Source organism: Pangasianodon hypophthalmus, chromosome 18 (genome assembly GCF_027358585.1).
Source record: "Pangasianodon hypophthalmus isolate fPanHyp1 chromosome 18, fPanHyp1.pri, whole genome shotgun sequence".
In the NCBI taxonomy this organism is placed as follows: domain Eukaryota; kingdom Metazoa; phylum Chordata; class Actinopteri; order Siluriformes; family Pangasiidae; genus Pangasianodon; species Pangasianodon hypophthalmus.
In genome coordinates, this window is record NC_069727.1 from 20870326 (window position 1) to 20890246 (window position 19921).

The 19921-nt window shown below is 38.7% G+C and overlaps 1 protein-coding gene across 2 annotated transcripts in view; it reads left to right on the forward strand.

Moving 5' to 3' along the window:
• The window catches only part of cntn1b (contactin 1b), a 36570-nt gene extending 17128 nt beyond the window's left edge, over nt 1-19442 (forward strand). For both annotated transcript variants that reach the window (XM_026943539.3, XM_026943540.3), the window contains exons 7-25: nt 3369-3464; nt 3740-3946; nt 4176-4275; nt 4707-4888; nt 5087-5211; nt 6855-6972; nt 7085-7235; nt 8308-8435; nt 9319-9491; nt 9766-9889; nt 12228-12395; nt 13212-13361; nt 13497-13567; nt 13688-13919; nt 15811-15923; nt 16402-16591; nt 16899-17014; nt 18761-18917; nt 19058-19442. In XM_026943539.3, the coding sequence (XP_026799340.3) occupies nt 3369-3464; nt 3740-3946; nt 4176-4275; nt 4707-4888; nt 5087-5211; nt 6855-6972; nt 7085-7235; nt 8308-8435; nt 9319-9491; nt 9766-9889; nt 12228-12395; nt 13212-13361; nt 13497-13567; nt 13688-13919; nt 15811-15923; nt 16402-16591; nt 16899-17014; nt 18761-18917; nt 19058-19140 (2684 nt within the window). In that variant the 3' untranslated portion in view covers nt 19141-19442. The remainder of the gene's footprint in view (nt 1-3368; nt 3465-3739; nt 3947-4175; nt 4276-4706; nt 4889-5086; nt 5212-6854; nt 6973-7084; nt 7236-8307; nt 8436-9318; nt 9492-9765; nt 9890-12227; nt 12396-13211; nt 13362-13496; nt 13568-13687; nt 13920-15810; nt 15924-16401; nt 16592-16898; nt 17015-18760; nt 18918-19057) is intronic.
• Nucleotides 19443-19921: the final 479 nt, after the last annotated feature.

Sequence of the window (19921 nt, forward strand, 5' to 3'; positions counted from 1 at the left end):
CCCTCATCTGCCATGATTTAAAACGCCGTGTAAACATACCGTTCTTTCAATCGCTTTACGTATACATTCCATGTCCATTATTGTGAAATCCTCCATCCTCCGGTTGTTTACGTTGTTCTTCTTTGTTTCCGTTGTTGAACGCCGCGCACAAATGACGTCACTGTCGGCTTACGTCACTTCCTAGTGCCCGTTGTCGGTGCGAATGCAACCCTTTAAACAGTACTGGGAAATAGTTCGCGCAAAACCACCCAGTACTTTAGTCCTGTAAATTTAGTTCTGGAACTAAGGCGGTGCGAAAGGCCCTGTTGTTCCTCTATGGGGTTGGCAGGTCTGAGGCTGCATTTCACTGGTGTAATAGCCTCTGAAGATGTCCGTCTAGCACCACTGCTGGAGTGAGATCTACTGTACGAGGCCAGCACCAGTGGCAGTAGCATCTGCCTTCTTTCTAAAATACGCAATGCAACTGGTTTCCGATCATAGAAGATCTTATTCTGTAAAGGTGTACTTACCATTGCACTTACCATTCTGAAGTGTGTTTTTATATTTCACTTTCACCTGCCCCTATGTACATCTTACTCCACTCAAGCTGCTTCTAAAGCAACAATTCACAAACAAGGTGTTAAACACAGGTATCTTATATTAGTCCAGTTACAAATCATTTTCTCAGTTCTGTGACTTTGTCAAAGGAAAAATCCCTGTTTGCCCCCTAGTCACTTTGATGTGATATACCTGAAAGTGCATCCACTGCCAAGGCCTCGCAAACCACACACTGCTTCTTTTTTTTTTTTTTTTTGGGGTCCACCTAGTCCTAAATCAGCAGCTAGCTGAACAAACTCTCAACAACTTTCCAGATTTACTGGGTGGGAAAGGTATTAACCACCATCCACTACTGTTCTATGCATTTGGCCCTTATAGTATATTTTGAGCAGAAACCTGAGGTTACCAGATAACTGGTCCTGGAAACTGGATAGTGATTGGTGAACCTGGGCAAGAGGATTCTGCTACATGACCAGTGCTGTTACATAGCCAAAAGAAATCAGAAAAAGCTCTGCAACTACAAGGTCTATATTCATAATATTCATGTCCATGGACAGGTAACACATGAAAGAAAGAAAATTAATTTTTACATTTTTACAAATGTCACAAGGTCAAATCATATAAACCATTACAGACTGAATAACATTATGCAAGAAGCCAGTGATGAGTGTAAATCTGTTCTACATGTTCTGAACTGCAATACTACATTAACAGGTAGAACCTCTTAAGAAAATGCTTTTGATTTTCATAACATTTGATTCATTATATACTCTGAAGCCTAACCACATGAGAATGATTTATGGCTCATTATTTTGCACATATGGTCACTTAATAAAGCAGCAGATTAACATACATTTATCTCCAGTCAGAACGTTTACTGCCAGGAATTTGTATAAAACAGTCCTGCAGTTCAAAACCATTTACGTTCTAAATAAAATAAATACGTAAAGCAAACACTAGTATAAACAATGATATAATACAAACACAATTCAACAACCAATTGTAGAATAGAAGTGTACATATTCCAAAATGTGTGTCAGAGTCAAGCAGGCCTTGATGCGAATGCAGACAAATATAAAGAGCTAAGCAAACTACAAACAAAAAACACTACAGTATCCAACAGAATGATCTCGCCACCTAAAGTTAGATATCTAGCTAAAATATAAGCTCTGGTTTTAGGGACAGGGATGTTGCGCTGTAATTTCAGAGCCCGCTGTGTGTATACTGGGCTACAGGCTGCAAGCAGGAGCTTTCCCTGAGGCTTGCTGGATGCCTGGGGCTGGTAGATGTCGCCAATATTAAAAGCCACTGTTTAGCAATAACTGCACAAGAAATACGCAGTATGAAGGATGGTTCCCTTTTGAGTCTGGTTCCTCTCAAGGTTTCTTCCTCATATCGTCTCAGGGAGTTTTTCCTCACCACCGTCACCTCTGACTCGCTCATTAGAGATAAATTTATAATTGTTAAAATTTATATCCGGAATTTATATATTTCTGTAAAGCTTCTTGTGACAATGTCAATTGTTAAAAGCGCTATACAAATAAAATTGAATTGATACAAAATTTCAGCTTGATCAGTTCCTGAGGAACAATGATCTGACCTTAAGCCCAAAACTTTGCATTCGCTCTCAGAAGCTTGTGCTGCATATGCCTTGTAGGTTTCGTACTATTTCACACAACCATTCTTGAGTTACAGCTGTTTGAGTATGTTAGGCTCCGCCTCCTCAGAATTGATTGACATGTTGCAGCCATATTGTTTATAAATCTCAACATGTTTTTGATAATTGTAACCATAGGGCAACAATTCGAAGACAAGTTTGTGAAAATAGGTTTTCCATATTATGCAGATTATCTTAAATTACTCTGGTTGGGGAAAAATGGTCCAAATGGCAAATGTTTATGCTTTCAGGAAAAGTATTAGGAGAGAAAGAAATTTCACTATCAGTCTTATTTTCCAAGAGATATGCTTGTTTTTTTGTGCAAAAACATGAACAGTGCCCCCTAGTGGCCAATTTGAGTAAGTTTGCATTCCTTCTTTGTGGTATCCTAGAGAAACAGGATTCCTCAGGATGGCTCAGTGTTAACCCTGTTAAATGCCTCAGCAAATCTGATTGGTCGATGATGGCCGTGTTTTATAAGCAATCAGGTCCTCATCAAAATTCCACTTAAAGATCACTACAGAGATGCAGCACACAAACTTGACCATATTGGTTACAAATCTCAGCATTTATTTGATAATTACTGAGGATTTCAACACCAATTTTGTGGAGAGCCAAAAAATCCAAGGACTAGATAGCAAAAGTAGGTTTTGTATATTATGCAAATTAGCAAAAAAAATCTAAGTGGGAAGAGTTAAATGGTTCTTGAGGCTTTTTTGTTTGGGAGAACCCATGGAATCAGTTAAAAAAAAAGAATTTTTTTCTATGGCTTATGGTATATAAGATATAGACCAAATGTAAAAGCTTGTGCTGTAGGGTCACCATTAGCCCACCGTTACTCACTGGCCTGAGTAGCAGGAGGGAGTACTATCCATTCACCAGATTTCACATAGCTACGACTTACGGTTTGGTCTGCAAGATTCATCATATGGAAAAAAGGAAGAAGAAGAAGATCCAGAATAAAAACAATGATTTTATTCCTAATAAGAAGAATACATATAAATCCAGTAGGGTGCCTATGCACCTTGGCCTAGTAAACTGAGATTAAACTATAATGAAGAGAAAAATGCATATTATGAATATGCGTAATTTTAGTCTAGTCTTTATTCTACTTCACTGTACTAGTAACTTCCTTCTGATGCTGTGTTTTATATTTCTGTTCTTTTCTTCCAAGTTCTGAACCAGTTTCCTACTGATGAGAGAGAGAGTGTGTATGTTAAAGAAGGCCAGGGGGCTGTCCTGCTGTGTGACCCGCCCTCTCGCTACCCAAGTAAGAGGTTTTCTTTACAGCCAGACCTACTCTGTGTTAACTGTAAATACTTTACATTAGGCAATAAATGTTCAGTGCGTGAGTCAATACAAAAAAATACATATAATAATATGCAATAATAGGTTCATAAAAGGTCGGGAAGAAGACACACATTCTAGATTTTGTGATCTCATTATTATATATTGTATACAAGCCACTGAAATCCATTAAGAAGTCCATGATTATTAACATAATGTGATCTTAATGGTTGTTTTTCCTCCTTGTATTTTTATTAGATGAGGTGATGTACCGATGGCTCTACAATGATTACCCCAACTTTATTATCCCTGATCAGAGGCGCTTTGTGTCTCAGACCACAGGCAACCTCTACATTGCTAAAGTCGAGGCCTCTGACATTGGCAACTACTCATGTTTTGTGTCCAGCCCTACCATTGGCAAAAGTGTCTTCAGCATGCCGTTCGCTCTGGTGCCACAGATAGAAAGTGAGTCTGTGTGTGCACACAATTAAAAGTATTAGCTCTGATGAATAGTATTAGCTCTGATGAATAGTATTAGCTCTGATGAATAATTCACCCAAGTTAACTAGAATAGAAAGATTACCAGAACACCTTTGTTCTGCTTGCAGACCATTTCCACTGTAAGTGGTACAAATCCTTTGTGACTCTCTGATGAGTTTAATACATAATTAACCTCTGCCCTATATCTTTTCAGAGGAAGTTAATCGATATCCTGCGGACATTCGGGTCAGATTTCCTAAGACGTATGCCCTGGTGGGGCAAAACGTCACACTGGAGTGCTTCGCCCTGGGAAAGTAAGCCACCAGATCAGATGTAGTGTGACTTTTCCAATTTATTTTCAATCATTAACTTCTCAACATCAGCTGTTTTTTCTGCTCTGGCCACTTTGAGTTGCGGGACTCTAGTGGGAGTAGGTGACATCAGGTATACATGATATAAAAGTAAGAATAATTAGCAGACTGACTGGAGTAGGACAACATCGCGCTCTATACTTTATAAACCAAGCCAAGCACAAACCATAAGCCACAAGCCTTCCACAAGTGCCATGTCTATATATGTACTAAATACACCATGTCATGTTTCTGATGTTTAATTTTTATTCAAATTTTTATTGCACATCATCACTATATTCACTTGCAGCCAAATCTTTCTGCTAGTCTGAAGGTCCAGTTAAAAACAACAGGCAGGCCACTGTGTGAAGGGCGAGTGTTTGTGTGTTTCTCAGCCCTCTTCCACACATCCGCTGGAGGAAGCTGGATGCAGATCTGCCACCCAACTATGAGGTAAGCATGAACGGTGCTCTGCTCCACCTCATCAACGTGCAGTACGAGGACGAGGGTAGCTACGAATGTGAGGCCCTCAACGTCAAGGGCATGGACTGGTACCGCCAGTGGCTTTACGTGGAGGGTAACTTTTTATTTCACTTGTTCTGGTCTTGTCATCGTTATGGACTGTATTTATGAAAGCTTTAACATGCATGAGTGAGAGGCAGGACGAAAGTTTGTAAACTCATAATACAGTACATGAGATTAATATTTAATCATGAATTATATGCATATTATAATGAATATTTTAGTTCTTGCTTTACTATGATTTCCTGACCAGGTGCGCCAGAGTGGGCGGAGCATATCAATGACACAGAGAAAGATGTTGGCAGTGAGCTTACTCTTTCCTGCACGGCTGTGGGCAAGCCGTTACCATGGATCCGCTGGTTGAAGGATGGCTATTCAGTCAGTTCTCGTTCTGTTGTGAACCTTTGGATAACACTTTACTTGTAACACATTCAGAATTCAGATGCGTAAATCTTTTATAAGGCAGTTATAGAATGTGTACATAATGCACCATATCAGTGTTATTAATGCAGATTTGATTACTGCTTTAGTTTGAGGCCATTACAATAATTTATTTGCTGACATACAGTGGATTCAGAAAGTATTCAGACCCCTTAACTTGTTGCAATGATGTGATATGATATGATGTAGATTTGATAGTGAATGGATATAATTGACATTTTTACCCATCAAGCTACACATAATCGCCCATAAAGATAAAGTGAAAACATGTTTTTAGAAATTTTCAAAAATGTATTAAAAATCAAAAACTGAGGGTCTGTGAACTGCCATCTTCAGGTAACTCCACAGACGTTCAAGGGGTTTAAGTCTGGGTTTTGGCTGTGCCACACAAGGACATTCACAGACTTGCCCGAAGCCACTCCAGTGTTGTTCTGGCTGTATGCTTAGGGTCATTGCCGTGTTGAAAGGTGAACCGGTGCCCCAGTTTGTTTGTGTGCACTCTGGAGGAGGTTTTCTTTAAGGATGTTCCTGTATTTGGCTGCATTCATCCTTCTCTCAATTCTTACCAGTCTCCCTGTCCCTGCTGCTGAGAAGCACCTGCATAGCATTATGCTGCCACCACCATGTTTCACCGTAGGGATGGTATTAGCCAGGTGATGTGCAGTGCCTGTTTTTCGCCAGACATAGTGCTTGCTTTTCTGCCCAAAGAGTTCAATATTCATTATGCTGTCATAAACCTTTTACTCAACAGTGGCTTCCCTCTTGCCACTCTGACACTGCAGGCCTGATTTATGGAGTGCTGCAGAGATGGTTGTCCATCCTACAGGTTCTTCCATCTCTGCACAAGACTTTTAGAACTCTTTTAGAGTGACTGTTGGGTTCTTTCTTACCTCCCTGACCAAGGCTCTTCTTTCCCAGATGCCCAATTTGTCCAGACGGCCAGCTCTAGGAAGGTTCAAGGTTGTGCCAAGCTTCTTCCATTTCAAAACTATTGAAGCCACTGAGGTCCTGGGAACACTCAAAGCCATAGAAATAGTTTTATATCCCTGCCCTGATCTATGCCTTGCCACAGTTTGATTGCAGAGATCCACAGACAGCTTGGTTATTGTCCTGACAATGCCGTGTAAATTGTGGGCCCTGGTGTGTGCCTTTCCGAACTCTGTCCAATCAAATCAAATTGCAACAGTTGTGTTCTAGACACGTCTCAAGGATAATTAAAGCAAACAGGATGCACCTGACCACAATTTGGTGTGCCAGTATTCAGGGTCTGAATATTTTTGTGAATAAGAGATTTCGGTTTTTGATTTTTAATCTGAATACTTTCTGAATCCCCTGTATATCCTTTCAAAATATATATAAGTTGTATTGGAAGCCAGGCAGATAATTCATAGAAGATGAACACACTAAGGTGCTCTTAGGAAGACGAAAAACTTCTAACTTTCTCACAGGTTTTATCATAAGCCTTACATTAATCTTTCAGTATTGTTTTATAAAAGATTTATGCAATACTCATGAATGTGTTATGAAGGTCTAAAGTTGGTACCCTTAATAGAAATTGTTGTGTTGTTTCTTTGCTTAAGTATGGCAAAGGGCAGCTGAAGTTCTCCAGTCTGACTTTCGAAGACTCAGGCATGTATCAGTGCATTGCTGAGAACAACTGGGGAACCATCTACGCTAATGCCGAGCTGCGTGTGGTCTGTGAGTTGCACTGCACACTTCCACACTAATTTATAATAGCGACATCAAGTGTTTTCTTTACAACATTTAAAGAATTAGCCAAATGAATTATGTTTCAATACCCTCTTCCTAGCTTGTGCACCGACATTCATTTACAACCCAGTAAAAAAGATTTTGTTGGGTGCTGAAAATGGGCGTGTGGTGATCGAGTGTAAACCACGAGCTGCTCCAAAGCCGAAGTTTATTTGGAAACGTGGCTTGGAAACACTCTCCAACTCATCCCGGTACGTTTGCTTTCAGATTCCCCTCTATAGCTAAGCAAGAATGTTCCTACTCAATCTGCAAAGCACAGACCACAGTCCAAGCCTAGATATTATTTTAAATGTATTGGTTTGCCTTGGTATCAAATACATTGTAATAAATACAGATATTTAAATTTAATACACTATGATATTATATTGTTTTTTTTTTTTTATATTCTTCCAATTACACACAAATTTACACACATAGCATAAAGTCTTTTGACTTCACACTGTACTTGTAAAAATGAACAATAAATTAGGTACTTACATAAGTACAATGTCAAAAGACATTGTGTGTGTAAGTTTGAAGTGTGTGTACGCAGTGTAGGGGTGTGTCCGAATATAACTATACATTTGTCACCTCCAACACATTTCAACCCACAACCAGCGTATGTTTGAACTTGAATAGCGTTCCTATATACGGTCTGTTTTCTCCTCTTAGTTCCGCAGTGTCTGTTGCTGCGAGTAGTTTGTGTAGATGTTGTCTGTTGAATAATTCACCCCATATTCTTGTGCGGCTTTTACGAACTGGGATCCTGCTGGATGTGAGAGTGAGGTTTTATATGGAACTTTGGGGAGGCTCATGGGGAGCGTTGCCAGGTTTCCGAACTGTGGCTGCTTCTGCAAGATGCTCAGTAACACTTCCAGCTCATTTCCTTATAAAACTGCACACACTGCACCTCAGATACTGCTTTATTTATTTAAAGTGAAGGATCGTCACATTAAATACTGACTTTGTTTCATTTATTACTGTTTACTGCTCTTTATAGGATTTTTTTTAATGTAGAAACATTTAATTTTATTATTTTTGAAGGCATCTTTACTCTACAACGTATTTCTTTGCACGTGCCTAAGACTTTTGCACGCTACTGTATATGTATATATATATACACACACACATATACACACACACACACACACAAAGACAAAGGTGTCTGAAAGTTCCCCTCACTGTATTACCCTGTTATGTCATATATAATGCTCTTTAATATAATGTAGTATAATAGAATGTGTTGTTTTCTAAAGTCCCTGTCTCCTCTGATTTATCTGATAGTGTGTTTGTTTGGGATGATGGGAGTCTGGAGATTCTGAATGTGACTAAGGCTGATGATGGTTTATACACATGTTACGCTGAGAATGACCGTGGAAAGGACAACAGCACAGGGACTCTTAGTATCAAAGGTCAGTGATTGTGTTCTTTCAGTTGTTGCATCGTTTATGTCTTTACTTACATGAAGAAATTTGACAGTGTAAGTTTACAGCAGGTGTTAGGAGATTGCACTGCTTGCCACAGAACATGTCTGTACATATTAAGGTTTCATGAGATACTGACTCTGAAAGTATTGAGGTACTAAATAAATAACAACATACAGTATGTTCCAGAGAAAGGGTTTTCCAGCACTGTTAATAATTAAGTCAATTGGGCTTTTTGCTGGCTGACATCAAGCTGTTCCTATCATATTCATTTAATTACGAGTGAACAAAGAACTGTAATTAGTATAGTTATAATAATTATATAGTATACTGTATATATAAAATAATTAGTATAGTACAGTATAATAATTAGTAGTGCAACACAGTTAGACTGAATGGTGCATTATCTATACGCTGAAGGTGTAACAGGCTTTACATGCACAAATGTGGTGGCTGCAGGTAAAATCTTAAAAAACTAAATTGGTTCATTTCCAATAAATAGAAAAACTAATTAAGGGCTAGACACAGAACAGGTGCACAAACAGAGGCCAAACCAATGGCATGACAGCGGCTCTACCTCAACAATATGTGACCTACAAAATCTGTCACATTGCGGACGCTGAGTTATATTCTCAGGATGTTTGTAACGATCAGGATCGAAGCAAACGTTGCAGTGAGATTCACATTAGTGATTCCTTGCATCCTGGAACTCACAGTGACATGTGGTGATGTGGTGTTATAGAAAAATAATCACATTGATTATCATTGCTTATTTTCTTATAAAATTACACCTCATCTTATGTTAATTCTCCCTCAGATTTTTGGTATGTGATACCATCGTTTAACTTGTCTATGTACGTCCCTTTCTCAGAGGCAACTAAGATCACTGTAGCTCCATCAGACGTGGAGGTGCCTGTGGGTGAGAATACAGTGCTTCAGTGCTCGGCCTCGCATGACCCTAGCTTTGATATCACCTTCATCTGGTCAGTGGACACATACGTCATCAACTTTGCCGCTGACTATAAGCACTATGAGCAGCTGATGGTGAGAATGAAAGGAATTCTGCCCATATCATGGATCACAATGTTTCACGTTGAAAAACAATTAACGAAAGCTGTTACTTATTTACAATTGAAGTCTATTTATTATTATTTTGAATTATTTATTGAGATTAAACTAAATAGTTGACTAGACGCTGATGCATGGATATCATTATAGAGTTTAATATGTTTTCGCAGCATAACAAAAGGAAATTTTAGATATGTAACTCTGAATGTCTTATTGTTATTAATTCACATATTTATGGATTTGTGTATAGGATAATGAGTCTGGTGGACACCTGCTGATTAAAAACATTCAAGTTGGACACGCAGGGCACTACACCTGCACGGCACAGACCATTGTTGACAATGCCACTGCTTCTGCTAACGTCTATGTCAAAGGTTGGTGCTAACTGATGATCCTGCTCAAAGAAAAAATACACTGCTAAACACTGAAGACATTTGGGTTTGAGATCAAAAGATCAGATCAGAATTTCAGCCTTTATTTCCTGATATTTACATCTAGATGTTTTAAACAACTTAGAACATAGCACCTTTTGTTTGAACCCTTTTTCAAGTGATCAAAAATATTGGAATATGTGACTGACAGGTGTTGCCCAGGTGTGTCCTGTTAGACTGACTGTTTAAACAATTAATAGATCTGAATGTCTACTTTTGGTTTGAGGTTTTCACCTGTTGTTAAAAAGAATAAACCAACATGAAGACCAGGGAGCTGTCTAAGGGAGAAAAGCAAGTCATTTTGAAGCTGAGAAAAGAGGAACTGCACAGGCATTGGGAATAGCCACTACAACAATTTAGAATGTCCTGAAAAAGAAAGCACGAACAACCAGACATCAAACAGCCAACCACACATGGAACATCTCAGCCAAGGAAACAACAGCAGCTGATGACAGAAACACTGTGAGAGCTGTGAAGAAAAGACCAAAAACAACAGTCAGTGACATCACCACCAACCTCCACAGGGCAGCGGTGAAGGTACCACAATCCACCGTTTGAAGAAGACTTCAAGAGCAGAAATATAGAGGCCATACCACAAGATGCAAACCTCTCATCAGCAGTAAGAATCAGAAAGCCAGACTGGAACTCACAGAGAAATACAGAGATGAGCCATAAAATTTCTGGAACCAAGATGAACCTCTACCAAAGTGATGGAAAGGCCAAAGTGTGGAGAAAGAAAGGATTTTTAAAAATTTTTTTTTTACTTTTGCTCACCTAAAAAATGGGTGGTCTGCCACCAAAGGTGCCATGTTCTAAGTTGTTTAACACGTCTAAATGGAAGGAAGGAAATGAAAGCTGAAATTCTGATCTATCGTCTCATATTCACCTTTTGATCTCAAACCCAAATGTCTTCAGTGTACAACAAAACAAATGAATTGGCCTTGCCGTTCCAATACTTTTGAAGGAGACTGCATGTGTAGTTAATGCCTAAAGTTGACCGATATTTTTCTTTAGAGGTATCTGTGAATTTTCAGTAGCATCTAGACCACTGCCTTTAAACACAAGCGCTTGCCTTTAAGCTTGAGATACATTGGGAGATAGAAAATGTGGATTGAAGAAGGAAATTTAAATTTAAACTGAGTCTTTAAATTTCCAATATATGGCTGAACAATCTACCTAGTAGTCGTTATCACATTAATCACTGCAAATTTGGTTTCATTATAACAAAATGGCTTCCACAATTATTTGTAAGTGTATAAAATAGCACTTGATCAAGAAAATTCTTTTTGTTGTGAAGCAATTACAAACCCTCAGCATGACACTGGATTACTCAGGCTGAGTAGAATTGCTAGAAAACAAGCGTGACAGGCCTTTTATAGGCTACACATGTAAGTTCATGCTCATGAGGTTACAACTTTTAGTAGTAAAGTAAAGAAACAAGCAAATGAAAATAGTCCACTATGTTTAGAGCAAGTTACATAACTCTCGATTTTTGTCAGGACTTTGAGAGGGGCAAGAAGAAAGTTCTTGGAAACCTCTTTTGTTTGAATTTCTTCTTGATTTTCTTCTTCTTCTTCTTCTTCTTCTTCTTCTCTTGAGTTAATGTTGAGATTTGTAAACAGTATGGTCACCACATCTCAATCCGTTCTAGTGGGACGGAACGTAATTTACTCAAACTGCTGTAACTTGTGATTGATTTAACTGATTCACACAAAAGCCATCTTTAGAACAAGGTTTTGAGGAAGTGCACAATCCAATCATGAATCAATGAATCAGTTGCTGGTGCTGTTGATAACATTCACAGCACCAAAAGATTTTTGATATTCATAACCTTTACTAATGCGGTAATGAACTTGACTTCGAATAGATTAAACAGGAAGTGAGCTTGTATCTCACAAATGCTTTCGCATACTGAGAACAGACTTAATGGGTGTGTTTAAAATCATGCCTTTAAGATTCCTTATTATTACCCCTTAATATGCTTTATTATTATTAGTATTATTATTATTACGCCCCAGGGTCCGGTCCAGAGCTACTGTCTGTGCAGAATACCCATGTACTTGTGGGTTTACTGCAGGTGCTCTGGTTCCCTCCGACATTCCAAAAACATACCAGTAGGTGGAATGGCTGGTCCAAATTGCCTTTAAGTGGGAATGAGTATATGAATGTGTGTATGTAATGCTCTGCAATGGACTGGCGGTCTATAATGCCATATTCATATGTCTAACAGAAACTCACGTTCTTTGATACTTGATTGAGAATATATCTTTTCATGTATCAGCTAGGCCTGGTCCTCCTGGAGGGGTGCGTGTGGAGGAGATCAGAGACACATCAGTGAAGTTGGTTTGGAGTCTGGGCTCAGATCATGCTAGTCCACTCACCCAGCACGTTATCCAAACCAGAGACTTCTACTCTCTAGACCCGGAGGACTGGAAAACCGCAGTCACATGTGAGTCCACTGGACTAATTCATATTTGATGCATGACGGAGTGCACTTGCACAAGCAGCGGCAACGCGAATGAGATTTTGTTCATAGACTGTATTCGCCCGGGTATCTTATGTACATCTGGAGGATTCAAAGTGACATCCACTAAATGGCACGTCAGAGCCAAAACATCCCTGGTCATCTGGTTTCCAAGTAGAACTGTAGTGTTTAGTAATTTGATGCACAGGGATTTTAAATACACTGTCGAGCTCTGTCTCTCTTTAAAACTTTCCACAGTCATGGTGACCGTTGTCATGAGACTCTGACCTTACATTCAAAAGCATTCACTAATCTAGAAAATCCAGAAGATAACACGTAAAACAGACCTTTTGGTAGATCTGGTAGGTACTTCAGAGATGTTTAAAATTCAAACACTAACATTAATAGAAAACTGGTTAGTGTTAGTATTCACTAATGGTATGGAATAGTACATAAATATACGATCTGAGGCAACACTGCATTAGACAGTTACAGACACAGTGTCACATGGTGCTACTGTATACTGTCCCCAGTATTCATGCTGGTTTTGCACCATGCAGATGCGTAGCATTAATTTCGAAGGAGGTGCACAAGTGACGCACCGAACGACAGCAGGATATGTGCCGCAGCCATCTTGCATACTAGAAGGGTTCTAGCGGTATCTGTGTTTTACAGGCAGAGCTGAAACCTTTGAAACAAAGATAGAAAAAATACTTAAGAAAATGAGTATTCTAACTCGCACAATGGTTCAGTATTTACTGAATTCGATGAACTTATTGATACAAGGTCTGCCTTGTTTAGCTCCTGCGTTCCTGGATGGGAAAGCTGAGGCAGCCAAGGTCATTGACCTGTATCCTTGGATGGAGTATGAATTTCGGGTTTACGCCATCAGTGATCTGGGAGAAGGAGAGTGCAGTGTGCCCTCCATCAAAATTAAAACCTGGGATGCCAGTGAGTCCACATGTGCTGATTTATGCTGCTTAAAGCTTTACTCATTTCTTTATCATTATTTTGACTATTTTTATTGATAAAGAACGATAAAAATCTGCTAAAGAAATAAGCTTGAGCAGCTTTGTATACTTTCAGTTCCCACCATGGCTCCCAGTGATGTACAGGGTTACGTCGGCTTGAACGGAGAGCTCATAGTGACTTGGACAGTAAGTCTAATTATTCTTCTGCATAAACCAAAGCATGTATTTCTTTTAATGTTCCTTGACACAGTAATAGTACGCAGCATTCTCGCCAGACTAACTTCATGTTCTCATGCCTTTCCTCAGCCCATGAAGCCCCAGTACTTTTTTGGTAAAAAGTTTGGCTATATAGTAGGTTTCAAGCCCCATGAGGACTACGAATGGAAGTGGTCAACAGTGGCTGACCCAGAGGCGAGACGCTATGTCTACAAGGATGGCATTATACCCAACACTGAGATACAAGTCAAAGTGAAAGGTTACAACAACAAAGGAGAGGGACCTTACAGCCTGACCAAAGTGGTGTACTCCTCTGACAGCGGTGAGGCGCCACTCCCTGGCTCTGACCGGGAACATGATAACCAAACAAGGGAACTTTCAGAATTCAGGCGAAATTGTAATAAAACCTGATTAATAAACCTGATTAATAAAAGTTTATTTTAAGGAAGTACATTAATTTAGAACTAATAATAAATTGATAATTTATATATTATATAAGGGTATTTCTGCAAATACAGGTATTAGAACATGGACCTTAAATGGACCTAGAACATGGACTAAAATGAATAGGAATCAGTACTTTACGGTTATAAAGAGACCATAATACAAATAATAAGATGTATAAATTTAAAATCAGGAATTTAATCTGCAACATACTTATTAATTTAGTTTTCTACACTTATAAAATAAGTCCCTATAAAATATCCTTGCTGTAACATAAGAATCAAATTAATTTTGTGCCTGTTTTCCTTTTAGTTCCAAGTATTTGTTAATCAGGGCAAATATTACTGTACCAAATCTTTTAAAATTCAACATTTTATTATTTTCTCTCAGGTATTCACAGATTAGTCTAATATCACAAATACATTTTCTTAACATCTGAAACTGAAACAATTTCTTCAGCTATGCTATATGGCAAAAAGTATGTGCACCCCTGACCATCACACCCATATGTGTTTCTTCTCCAAACTTTTACCACAAAGTCAGAAGCACACAGTTGTATAGAAAGTCTCTGTGTGCTGTAGCTTTACAGTTTCCCTTCACTGGAACTAAGAGACTCAAACCTGTTCCAGCATGACAATGCCCCTGTGCACAAAGCGAGCTCCATGAAGACATGGTGTGTGAAGGTTGGAGTGGAAGAACTCGAGTGTCCTGCACAGAGCCCTGACCTCAACCCCACTGAACACCTTTGGGATGAACTGGAACTGGAGACTCCTTACCCAACATCAGCGCCTGACCTCACTAATGCTCTTGTAGCTGAATGAACACAAATCCCCACAGCCACGCTCCAACATCTAGTGGAAAGCTTCCCAGAAGAGTGGAGCTCATTATAACACTAAACACAGGGGAATAAATCTGGAATGAGATGTTCAACAAGCACATATGGGTGTGATGGTCAGGGGTGCACATACTTTTGGTACATTCACAATTACAATTTCAAAAACTGATTATGGGAAGAAACATTAATAATTGTGAGTAAAATATGTGTCATTTTGGCAATGACGTTCAGTGAGATCTTACATGAGATCTTTAGCCTAACACTCTGAGCTCTTGTGGTTAAGAACATGTTGCAGTAAAGACATTTTCTTTATAAGTATAAACAGCATCGTCTGCTACGTTATCATTATTAAACATATTTACCTGGATTTTGTAAATCAAGGGACTAGTTTGAGTGTGCTCTCTTGCTGACACACGTTTCCATGGAAACTAGATTTGTTTGGCTTTGAAAAAAATTGATTGTAAATCATTTGGACAGTGTCACGGTTAGGAGGAATATAGTAAATGTGGACATTTATAGGGAAAAGAAATCATATGAAATGATCAATAACCATATTTACTAAACATTTATGCATAACAGTTTCAATGAATGGAATTTAATTTTAGTAATTGCTTTTTTTTAAATCTGAAGATTAAACTCAAAAAGTGAGGGACATAAATTTAGCATTTATTTTGTGGGTGATAATGAGTAATGTAAACACTAATAAATAATTTATGTATTTTATTCTGCGACTGCAGAAGCAGAAACACTCGTTTATGTATAGCTGTCAGAACTATTGTATTTCCCTCTTACTGATGATGATGATGAAAAAAAAAAACCCTTACTCTGTTTCATAAACTTTGCTTTATTACTGTTTTGCTTTGTTATTATTGTTTCATTACTTTGCCAGTAATCGTCAGATAAATGTTTGATTAGCCATGTTATATTTTTGCAGCCCCCACAGAGGCGCCGCTGGATGTTTATGCCCGCCAGGTTACCTCCACCGAGGCTCTCGTGTGGTGGCTACATGTTTTTCAAGTTCCTCCTCACTGGGTGGATGGCTACCAGGTAAGTCCTCCAAAACACACACACAGCTCCTTTCTAGTTCTCAACAAACAATTCCTCATATTAAAGCTTTTGAACTGCATAACTAAAGTATGATTAAGCTGTAATCATATCATATGGGTCAGTGACTTAATATTGCTACAGTAGCAATCACCCAAAGAGAAATTTGATGTCAATGCAGAATATGAACAGTAATAAAATCATGTTTTTTTTGTTTTTTTTTAACCTGCCTTGAATTCGGAAGCAACATGACTGGTTATGTGCTATCTCTCTTCATTTCTGACTGCCTCTTACTACCCAGCTAAGAGTTAAAAACCTCCTAGCCTACATGTGCAGCTTGTTTGAGGTCCCACAGGATCCCAGTCTCGATGCACACGTTAACACTTTAACCCTAAGTCCAGTTAACATTCTTCTCCTTCAAGCACCCCATCGCCAAACCCTGTAAGTGCAGCTCTAATGGCGGTGTCTGCTTCCTGGTCAGATACGCTACTGGAGGAAATATGACGACAACGAGGCAGGAGCCTCTCGTGTTCTGGTCCACAGCTCAGTTAACCAGACTCGTCTGGAGAACATGCGGCCTGATTCACACTACCTGATTGAGGTGCGTGCTTACAATGGCGCTGGACTTGGACCACCCAGTGAGCACTGTGAGATGTTTACCAGAAGACCACGTAAGCATATAACTGCATCCTTGGGTATTTACGCGCAATGTAAATGTAATATATTCATTTTAAACATGCTTTACAATAATGCATCGTAAAAATGTTTAATAAAATGAACCTTTCTAGTCTTTATAAGGATATAGAAGTTATGCATGCTGGTATACATAACTATATGAATATACACATATACGTACTGCTAGTCACTCATGATACTTTCATCACCAATACTATGTAATTTCTATGACAACCAAGGCTTACAGACATGTATTGTGTCCTTGCACATGACTGTGTCTTTACAATCGATTGATGTTCTCAGCTCCCAGTCGACGTCTAAGAGTGTACAAATATGTCAGCTTCACACGCAAATGGCTGTATATCTACTGGGATCACATCTACAACTACTGGAATGAGTCCTATGTGGAAGGATACAAGGTGCGTCTTCTTCTGGAGTATCAGAGATAAACCCCACTGCCAGTCATTCACACCGATTAGAACCACAATTTTGTTAAACCTGTGCTAGTTCCATCACTTTCATTTTATTTCTGAGGTACAGTGAGGGGAAAAGTGAGTATTTGGACACTTTTGGTTTTGTTATTTAATATAATTCCACTGCGTATAGCCACTTCAAATTTATACACACACTGTCTTTTGAATTTCTAATTATAAATATCAACAGAAAAGGGTGTATTTATAAGTATTAAAAAGATGTTTAAAAGAACTAGATTGATAGGGAAAAAGGTATTCAGACACTATAAATAAATAAATAAATAAATAAATAAATAAATAAAGGACCAAAGTAATTAGAGGTCAAAAGTAATTGGACAATCACCTTCTCTACTTTTCCACAGCCAGGTGTCTGTTATTTCCTCATTATGCTGCTTCCAACTAAGCAGCTAAAAGGTCTAGAGTTGATTTCAAGGGTGCTATTTGCATTTAGAATCTGTTGCTGTTAACTCTCAATGTGAAGTCCAAAGAGCTCACTGCCAATGAAACAAGCCATCATTAGGCTGAAAAATCAAAACAAACCCATCAGAGATAGCAAAAACATTAAGCGTGGCCAAATCGACAATTTGGTACATTCTTAAAAAGAAAGAACACACAGATGAGCACAGAAACACCAAAAGGCCCAGAAGACCACAGAAAACAACTGTGGTGGAGGCCAGAAGAATTCTTTCCATGGTGAAGAAAAACCCCTTCACAGCAATTGGAGGAGGTCAGTGTATCTGTGTCAAAGTCTGTGTCAAGAGACGACTTCACCAGAGTAAATTCAGAGGGTTTACCTCCAGATGTAAACCACTGGAAAGCCTCAGATACAGAAAGACCAGATTAGAGTTTGCCTGTCCAGTTCTGGAACAACATCCTATGGACAGATGAGACAAAGATCAACGTGTAGCAGAATGATGGGAAGAGAAGAGCAGTTCCTTCCCTTCTCCATACTCATGATCTGAAGCGTACCACCACGTCTCATGGCGTGGGTGTGTACGGCTGCCAGTGGAACTGGTTCTCTAGTATTTACTGATGATGTGACTGCTGACAAAAGCCGCAGGATGAATTCTGAAGTGTGCAGGACGATATTATCTGCTCACATTCAGACAAATGCTTCAATGCATTGGATGGTGTTTTACAATGCAGATGGCCAATGACCCAAAACTTACTTCAAAAGCAACCCAAGATGTTTTTTTTTTAAGCAAAGAAGTGGAAAGTTCTGCAATGGCCAAGTCAATCTGAAACCAGCTGAGCTGCATTTCTCTTACTGAAGGTAAAACTGAAGGCCAAATGCCCCAAGAACAAGCAGGAACAGAAGACATATATATATAACACAACTTTACTTACCAATAAATGCTAATTAAATTAATTTTATCAGTTTGAGGAAAACATTACTGGAACTGTGGTGAAAGGGTCAGGGTTTATTAGAGGAAATATGGTGCTGCAGCACATGTGCACACCTGATGAAACCTTAATCAGACTGGCTGCAATCGGATCGTATGACCAATGTGTGCATTTCTGTTGGTTAGTACTGAATCTCTCCTCTTGAAAAACTGGACTCATGAATTGTTTTTTTTTGTTGCAGCAAACCAAATTTGTTCCTGTTGCCCTGAAGCAGCACCGTATAATAGAGAGCTATTGCAGCTATGGACCTTGGTGTTATGTTCATACTTTATCTTCCTGGCTTTTTAGATTTTGTTTAGGAAGGAAGGGGAGCGCTATGGGAAACTGTACACCACCGGCAGGCACTACATCGACTTCCCCATGCCTGAGACAGGAGATTACGTAATAGAGATACGGGCTCGCTGTGAAGGAGGAGACGGCCCAATATCCCAGATACAGGTGCAAGGTGTGCTGAGATTGCTCTTTCACCTCGTTTTCTTTTCTTTTCACTCTCACTTACTTACAGACAGCTTTTTAAACTGACCTCTGGAACGATCTCTTCCTGTACCTTTCACTTTTTCTGTCTTTTCTGTCGTGTTGTCACAGGGTCAGCCATCCTGAACTCTCAGTCTCTCTGTGCTGTAGCTCTGCTGCTGGTGGTGTTGGCCTGCACGAACCTGGGCCTTTAGGACAATATACTTTCCCTAGTTGAGTCAAAACGTGTGTAAACACCCAAATTCTACTCCCAGTGTTCTGTCTACAAATGTGTAATTTTGCAGTTATGCAATTATTTTTATGTTGTACAACCTTCCTAAAATATAGATCAAATTAAAACCAGTATTAAAGCCATATTGGTGTTAGAGATGAGGCCACATGATAACATGAACACATCACAGGAGACAAAGGTTTTTTGCAATATTTATAATTAGATTATTTATTTAGTTAAAAAATCTCTAATTGTTTGTAAAAAACAGTAAAATTATTATTTTAATTTACTGTTTCATGTGTTTATTTAAAATTTTGTTCATGTGGATATTTTATATATTATATAATGTATGTATTTAAAAGCCAATAATAATAATAATAATAATAATAATAGTAATAATAATGTTTTTTTTTTCTTAAGTCTGAACTGTGTGAAGCAGCTCTTTATTTAATTAATATATCACGTTTCTGAAAGAAGTGGAAAGAAATATATGTGGGTAGAAATCATTTCTTCCACTGGATTACTGGTTTTAGTTAATGAGAACTTTAAACCGATCACATTTTCTTAAACTGGCTTGTAAAGTGCAATTTTCAAAAGACAACATATCCTGAGTAAATCCTTATCTTACCCTGGTCACAGTATAAAAAAGGACCGTATACAGAATCGCCAGTGTATGTCTGCAAAAAAGTTCAAAAGATACATCAAAATCTTTAACCACCTGTACATCAAGCTTCGCCTTCATGCCTGTTCATGGCTCGCTGCAA